General features: G+C 51.1%; 1 protein-coding gene across 1 annotated transcript; it reads left to right on the top strand.

Moving 5' to 3' along the window:
* The first annotated feature begins 3,498 nt into the window (after nt 1-3,498).
* LOC146202422 (uncharacterized) lies at nt 3,499-6,531 on the top strand. Its single transcript, XM_084601224.1, has 2 exons — nt 3,499-4,318; nt 4,487-6,531. Exons 1-2 carry the CDS (start codon nt 3,499-3,501, stop codon nt 6,529-6,531), a joined length of 2,865 nt encoding a protein of 954 aa, XP_084457350.1.
* The last annotated feature ends 2,070 nt before the right edge of the window (nt 6,532-8,601 follow it).

Genomic DNA, 8,601 nt, shown 5'->3' with positions numbered 1-8,601 from the left:
TGTAGTGATTTTCTTTTTTTTGACGTCCTTTCGCACATCGTTTAGGGAGTGCCAATGCGCAAGTGCACGCGTGTTTATCTCATGTGTACGCATCGTCCGAGCCAGAATCGACGGCGCAAAGCATCAGCAAAGCAGCTCGGCACATTCAGTTCGGCAGCGCAGGTTGTCACTGATTTTCGCACCGACACGCAAGAATCGCGCACATGAGCATGCGAGCGGCTACGCTAGAGACTCAGCGAAGCGGGTGATTCCAAAACGCCGTCCGCCGTGGCTTCGACGCAAATAAGGCCTAGCGACGACCATGGGAGCAGCGCACGATCGGAGTGCCGTCGGTCGCAGCGCCCGCGGACGGCATCTCTGCGGTAACCTGGCGACATCCGGTGCTGCACATAAGCGGTGCGAATTTGTGTACTTTCGCGATGAAGCTGAGGACCGACCTTTTTTGACGCACATTTCATTTACACGAAGGTTGATGCTGCCTTTTTAATCGGTACGGTATTGAATCGGACCTGCGTGCTCTTTTCGCACTGCTGCACCGACGCGCACTTTCAGTCGGACGCACATAGTTTAGGAAGTGCCAGTGCGTAACGTGCACGCGTGTTTTATCGCATGTGTACGCATCGGCCGATCCAGAAACAACGGCGCAAAACATGAGCAAAGCAGCTCGCCACATGCAGTTCGGCAGCGCAGGTTGCCACTGTTTTCCGAAGCTACACGCAAGAATCGTGCACAGGAGCACGCGAGCAACTACACTAGAGACGCAGCGAAGCGGACGATTCTAAAATGCCGTCCGCCGTGGCTGCGATGCAAAAGAAACAAGGCCTGCGACGAGCAGGGAGCAGCGCACGACCGGAGTGCCGTCGGCCGCAACGCCCGCGCCTGGCGGCATCGGGTGCTGCACTTAAGCGGTGTGAATTTGTGTACTTTCGCGATGAAGCTGAGGGTACACCTTTTTTTGACGCACGTTCCATTTAATTATTAACACGCCGCACAAATGGTCGATGCGGCAAAGACGAGACGGGACTACAGTACGCTGCTGCGCCGTCGGTTGGTACATAAAGGTTGATGCTGCCTATTTAATCGGTACGGTGTTAAATCGGACCAGCTAGTGCTCTTTTCGCACTCCTGCACCGATGCGCGCATTCAGTCGGACGCCCACCTTTTCGGTTAACATCGCGAACCGAAGCGCCAAGCTCGGGTTCACGCATGCATTGCAGCACTCGAGCAGACGACTTTCGCAGCTGACGGTCAGGTACAAGTAGCAGGCTCCATCCTCACGACCTCGATCAGAACGGCGGAAGAGAGAGCCATAGCCCTCGCCATCCGATACATCTCATACAACCCCCTGGTCAAACACTTGAAAACCTGCACTATTGTCACAGACTCACAGGCAGCATGTCGAGCCTTCTCAACCGGTCTGCTTTCTCCCAAAACCCACCAAATCCTTCGTCAGTGCAAAGAAAAGACGCACACGCCGCTTATTTGAATACCTATATACTTTGGGCACCAGGTCACGCATTTCTTTCAACGAGCGCGCCCATGCGCTCGCCCGCGAACTAACTTGCCGGGTACCAGGAGGGAAGGCTGAAGACGGCCGATTACCAGCTAATACGGAAACCGGAGAGGAAGATGCTCCGAGGCCATCATCAAGCTCTCAGCTATCAACCACCACAGAACCACTCACGTACACACTTACCCTCGGATACTACAGACAACAACGAAGAACACTTCCCGCACCGCACAAATCCCTCTCCAGAGCAGATGCCACTACTTGGCGACAACTTCAAACGCACACATTCCCGAACCTCTACCACAAGCACCTTTTCTTTCCCTCGCGGTACCCTTCGATCTGCCAATCATGCGCCAGCACCAAACCAACACTATACCACTCCACATGGGCGTGTCCAAAGCCGCAAGGCTTCCCGCCCATTCCCCACCCCACCGTCTCCTCTTGGGAAGCTGCTCTGTCTAGCTCACACCTGCAAGATCAGCAACGGCTGATCGAGCGAGCGGGCGCGCGGGATAGCAGCAGCTGCCGGCATCCTGGACTGAGGAGGCCGCCTGAAATGGACACGACCACCTAATCACCAGTGCCTAGTTATTGGGTTTAAATAAATGTTTCTTCCTCCTCCTACCGGAAGTGTGTCCGTGACCTAGTGGCCGTCGCGGCTGCAGCCAATGGCAGCCTGTCGTGGCCTGTCACTCTCGTGACTTGATACGTAGGTAATCACGGCCCGGCCGGTCTCGAGCATAGAGTTCCTTACACTAACTAGAGGGAAAGCTGAGGGCGCTGCACTTCAGTCACCATGGGCGCGCTAAGAATCATGGGCCGATGTGCTACTTGTTGCGGGACAGTCGGTTTTTTTCGGGTACGTGGAGTGGCGTTACTGCGATGTTTCTTTTTCGTCATCATCATCACCTGAAGGTGAGTACATAGACCGCGAAAAACATAGTAGCGAAGGCGCAGAAGCAGACGTCGCCAATACATGGTTTCTGTTTCCCGAAATGCCACTAAAAACTTCCTTAAGTGATTGCACAATCATAAATATTTTCATAACGTTTTTTTTTATTTCAAAGTTTGTCTATTAAGTGCGAAATATTGGTATTTGTGCTGCTCAAAACTAAGCCAATAGGAGAAAGAGCCATCGCTTATATTGGATAAATTTCACACTGACATGCTGTTTCTCTCTCTTTTTGCAATTTATAGTCACGCTATTCAAACTTAGGACATTATTTACGGCAGAACAACGTTTATCTTTGCATTAGTTTTGGCCAAAAGTTGTAGTTCTGCACTCGGTAGCTCTCCGGCTCATGATGCTTTGAGCGCCCTATGGGGGCTGAACTGGCCGTCTGTAAACTCCATGTAAACTCCCATAGACGGCAGCACAGTTTTCCCTCTAGGTAAGAGTAAGAAACTCTATGGTCTCTAGGGAGAGCGCGCGTCGAGATCGGCCGTGATCACGGCAAAATAATCCCAAATCTCGCCGCCACGCGGAAATGGCGCAGCCCGCTAAAAATTAATAATAAATCGCTGGATTTTTTTCAAGGAGTTTTACTTTGGATGAATGCTCGGACGCATTTATTCTACACATTGAAAACGTTTGTCAGTGACCTTTCTAGCCGTTTCATGCCCCCTTTAACCACCCGATATACAGGGTCTTGAATATTTGGGGGCTGGGATTTAAACAATCCCTATGAAAAATCTCCTACTCATTCGAGCTTAAATAACGTTCACAAAGTAGCAAAATATAGTCTCCGTTATCTGATAAGTGATTCAACATCGGTACTTGCCTAGATTTTCCGAAATCGAGAAAGAACTGCTCTCGGCGGCGTGCACAATTTTCGCAGAAGAGAGTCGAAAAGCTTTTTTGACGTGATACGTCATCTGTCGAGCAGTGAGACAAGCTCCATCTCGACCGTTGGCGCGCTTGCCTCGCTGCCCGACAGATGAAATAGAGTTTCTGGCGAGCAGATGACCACACTGCATGCAACGACCACATGTGGATAATAGGCGAGGTGATGGGTATGCCTACTGCAGTCTGTGTGGTCTACGTATCGGTCAGCCGCAACTTTGCCGCAAACGTGCAACTTGTTGAATGCATCCGCCAAGATGCCATCACATGGGCACACGGAAAGCAAATCATAATAATAGGCGATTTTAATGGGCACCTAAGTGAGCTGGATGGTGACACGGACAGAAATGGAACGCTTCTGCTGCAGCTGGCCGAGAACCTTCAGCTTGAGATTGCCAATTTACACCCGCTCTGTGAATGGCAATTCACATGGTGCGCACGTGGCAGTGCCACTACAATCGATTATGCCTTGGTGTCCACTGGCCTGTACGCCTTGCTCCACAAGATCACCATCGACGAGGAGGGACTACACAGTATGAGCAGTGATCACAATCGTCTGCTCCTGGACTTTAGCCGTTCTGGTTGGCGAGGCGCACGCAACAACCGACGGGACAAGGCCGGGTTCCGTCTTCCGAGTCGAGACATCACTACCGTGATGGAGAAGTTTGAGCTATGCCCTCGTAGACAACAAGCCAAGTCATATGCGGACTTTATGAGTGCGCTATACTCGATCATGGATGGATATATGACACACACAAGGCCGGGTGCACGCACCCTGAAGAACCCATGGTGGGATGCGGAAGTGAAAGCCGCATGGCAAAAGCGCCGACGGGCAAATCGGGACCATCGAAGGGCACTGAAATATTCCGACAGTGAAACATGCGCCGCAGCCTGGGACCTGTATCTATGTTTGAAGCACGAGGTACAGACTTTAGTGCAGGCCAAGCTTGCGGACCACAACCTGCGTATGATGCATTCACTGTCGTCAGATAAAAAGAGTGCATCAGAGAAGTTTTGGAAGTATGTTAAGTCGCTGGATAGGCCTCCCCCGCCTACTCCCCCGCTAACAGACCCAGCAACTGGCCGGACAGTGGACAAACTTTGAGAGTTCCTCGCAGGCCACTTCACTGCAGTATTTGGGTCTACGGATGCTGTCGATCCTCGCCCGATAGACACTGTGCGCACTGTTACCGAAGCTGGGAATCAAAGTACCCAGAGCCAAACCGCTCTACGGTGGGCGGTCTCTAAGCGGACAGTGGAAGGTGCACTGAAGCACATCAGCGCGGCAACGGCCACCGGTCCAGACTGTCTGCCAGCTCGTGTGGTCAAATGCTTTGGGGATGAAGCAAAAGAACAGCTGGCAAACATCCTCACGGACATCATCCAAGAAGAAGCACCAATCCCGGACGACTGGAAGCATGGTAGGGTTACGCTTGTCCCGAAGCGGGGCGGGAACCCAAGCAACATCAAGGATTACCGCCCCATCACGGTGACCAGCGTGATATACCGCCTTTTCGCTCGTGTAGTTAGGGACTGGCTGAGTGGATGGGCGGAGACGAGGGGCGTTCTCACTGAGCTTCAGAACGGCTTCCGCCCCGGGTGCCGACTGGACGACAACATATTCATCTTAACCCAGTGTGCAGAGATAGCGCAGAGAGAGGGGAGGTCGCTGTTGTGCTGCTTCCTTGATGTGGAGAAGGCATATGACAATGTTCCCCACGCGTCCCTGCTCAGCTGTTTGGCCAGTCTCGATGTGCCAGGAGAGCTCCTATCCATGATCGCTCGGGTATATGCAAACAATATAGTGACCGTCCATTTCGGAGATGCAGTGTCTGCGCCGCTTTCCGTCACCAAGGGTCTCCGCCAAGGCTGCCCTATGTCACCACTGCTATACCTGCTCTATGTGTCCAGGATGGAGCGGGCACTAATAGAGTCATGCCTTGGCTTCCGATTGCGGTTCACCACATGTGGAATCGACGAAAATCGCCGTCTACCTGGACTGGCCTTCGCAGATGACTTGGTCATCATGGCAGAATCGCCAGCGGAAATGCAAGCCATGCTGAACATTTGCAATTCGGAAATTGTCTCCCTGGGACTTAAATTCAGTGCAAAAAAGACGGCCGTCGTCCGCTTTGCAGGGCACGCCAAAGAGGAAGCAGAGCTGAGGCTTGGTAAAGAGAGGCTGGCAGTACTTACGGAGTACAAATACCTCGGGGTGAAACTCTGTTCGACCAGTGGTAGAATCTGCAGCCTCCAGGAAGAATCGGTGCGAAAGGCAGCTACGCGCGCCCAAGCAATACTCCGCCGACGTTGCCTATGGGGCTGCAACAGATTCGTCATGGTGCGAGACCTGTGGAAGATCGTCCACGTCCCCGGGCTCACATTTGCGAACGCAGTGGTCTGCTTTTCGGCGACAACGCGCAACTGGCTGGAGCGGCGGCAGCGTGAAGTGGGGCGAGTAGCACTGGGCTGCCATTGTAGGGTTGCTAACGAGGCAGTACAAGGAGACCTGGGGTGGTCCAGTTTCGAGGCCCGGGAGGCAACGAGCAAGCTGGGATACCGCGGTCGCCTCATTTTTATGGCACCGGAGCGCTGGGCACGCCGAGTGTTCGAATATTTGTCGGCCACATGCATTAGAACGAGTTGGACGGCCCGGATCTACCAGCTCGAAAAAAAGTTCGGACTTTTCAAGGACCCCGTAGCGGCAGAAACGGCTGGAAAGTGGGCTGCCGAAGTGCGGGAGCGAGTGGTGGAAGCCGAACGCCTACAGTGGTGCGCCAGCATGGAAGGCAAGGCCACCCTGACTCTCTACCGGAACCACAAGCGGAACATAGCTCAGGAGCATCGATACGACAACAGCGTCGGCAGTGCTCTGCTCTTTGAAGCAAGAGCAGGAGCCCTTAAAACGCTTGCCCACCGTAGCCGGTACGATGAGACTATTACATGCACATTGTGTCGGCTGTGCGGTGCCGAATCCGAGACGATGGAGCACGTAGTGCTGCGGTGCGCATGCCTCAAAACATTGCTCCCAGAGGGCGCTACACTCGCGCAGGCGCTCGATTTTGACCCGCCGGACTGTCCTCCGGGTGGTGGCGAGAGTGACGCGAACAGAACTCCCTTCGTGCAGGCGTCCAAAAGGAGACTCACGGAGTGGTGGACAGCAATACGCAAGCCGTAATTTTTTTTTAAATTTTTGTGTGTGTGTGTGTGTATGAGTTAAGTGTGGTGTTGTGTCTACGGTACTTTGTATTGTTTATGAATTTTTTTTACGACTGCGGCGCCAACATGGTGCCCGCCCGATACGAAGGGTAGAGTTAATAAATCATCATCATCATCAGCAGCAGTGACTCTCCACTAATATTTTATTTTTCATTTTACCTTCAATTTGTATAATTCGTAAGTCCCTATATTTATTCATTATTTCTTCTCTATCTTCTTTCTTTTTACTTTAATTACTTTAACAATATTTATCCAATTATTTGCTTTCTTTTTTCCTTCTCTGCTTTATTCCACCTTAATAATTTTCCTTTTTTTTCTTTCCTCATATTCATTTGTTTATTTTCCTTGGATCTACTACATCGGCGTAGACCGCGCCTCGCCTCGGCGCTGTCCCCTTCATTGCTGCGGGTGGATATCGCGTGTGTGTGTGTGTGGGGGGGGGGGGGGGGGGGTACTACCCACTAAGCCGAAGCTGAGAAAAAGAGAGCTCTCAGGGTAGGGGAAAAAGGGGACGAAACTCGAGAACTACCACCATGCAAGATAATGGGGAGAGAACAAACATTCTAGTGCAGTATAAAACAAGAGCACTGTGTCCACAGCGTCTATACCCCGGTCAGACGAGCAAGTTTAAATTTCAACGAGTGCACTCGCCTTTAGTGTCATTCGCATAGCGTCACATGAGGAACTTTAATGATACTCGTTAGTTAACACACTCGGCGCGTAGCGAGTTTGGCGAACTCACTATACACTTTGTCCGGCAGGCGAGTGTGTAGTCTCTACAGCAGGGCACTCACATATCACTCATACATTGAAGGCGCCGTGGACGCCGTGGAGGCGCGCCCCCTTCTACCGCTTCGCGCCGCGTCAGATCCGTGACGGCCGACCATGGCGCTCGCCCATTGGGCCTCTTGGCCCGTGGCCAACGTCTGCGTCCGGATTGGACAGTTTGGATAATACCGGCTTTACGCTCGGCCGGTGGTCGAAAGAGACCGTCTGGATAGTGCTCCGTGTGTTGTGCTCCTCGGCCGGATGAGACGTGGCGACTTCCCCCGTGCCGGCGCTATGTTCGTACAGTCACGATAATAAGTTGTTCCGGCCTCCGTGCCGATGTTATTATTTTTCTTATTGAACCATGTCTGTAATTTAGCGTATAAAGACATTTTTCTTTTGTTCACGTCGTCTCGTGACAAGATGGTCTAAGTAGCACCGGCTCCTGGCATCTAACAAATGGTTGGCAGCGCTTGGGATGAACTAGGTGACATATTATTTTATTTTTATTTACAAATACTGTAGACCCTTCTCGGGCCCATGTAGGAGTGGATAAAAAGGAGATAATACAAGGGAACAAGTTGGGTGCATATATAATACAAAATAAGAATTCATCATCATAGCGGCATCGTGGTGGTAATGATACCAATTCAGGGAAAAGAAAATAGCGGGCTCAGCACGGAAACAAGTAGAGTTACAAAAAATACAAAATGAAAGTCAGCATCATAGTTTTATCGCGGTGGCATTACTGATGAACCAATGCTATTGACATGATCTATGAATGATTCAACTGAGTTGCAATCTACAGCTGCCGAGGGCAGTTTGTTCCAGTTAGATATAGCCGATGGAAACAAAGAATATTTATGAGCATTAATATGGCTTATGGGTTGATGAAGTGCTTTCGCATGGTTAGTTCTCGAACAGTGACGAAATGGTTTCTGGAGGTATGTTTCTATTGATATGTTCCAATTACCGTGATAAAGTAAGTACAGAAATTTTAGTCCTGATATTGTTCTACGCTGTGCCAAGTTGTGAAGATCTGCTTTGTGAAGTAGGTTAGATACGCTGGGATGTCTGGAAAAAGTTTGCATACCGGAAGACGGCATACGGCATACCGGAAGACGAGGAAGAAAATTACGAATCAATGGAACGCGCAGTAAATGAAGAGGTCATTAAGCATACCTTGCAACTAGAGGGAGTGGCTATTGAACGTATACATAGGCTAGGAAAACCAATGGCAAACAAAACTAGGCCAGTAATC

The sequence above is a fragment of the Amblyomma maculatum genome, chromosome 1 (assembly GCF_055883805.1).
Source record: "Amblyomma maculatum isolate TAMU_Amacu chromosome 1, ASM5588380v1, whole genome shotgun sequence".
NCBI classification, from domain to species: domain Eukaryota; kingdom Metazoa; phylum Arthropoda; class Arachnida; order Ixodida; family Ixodidae; genus Amblyomma; species Amblyomma maculatum.
Note: the sequence above shows the minus strand (reverse complement) of the source record. Positions and strands in the feature narration are given on the sequence as shown.

What these genes read in the sequence shown, in the direction of transcription:
- LOC146202422 (XM_084601224.1), top strand. Translation starts at nt 3,499, where the DNA reads ATGTGGATAATAGGCGAGGTGATGGGTATGCCTACTGCAGTCTGTGTG. An exon ending in GCTTGCGGACCACAACCTGC is followed by an intron (nt 4,319 to 4,486) that starts GTATGATGCATT and finishes ACTTCACTGCAG; the next exon opens with TATTTGGGTCTACGGATGCT.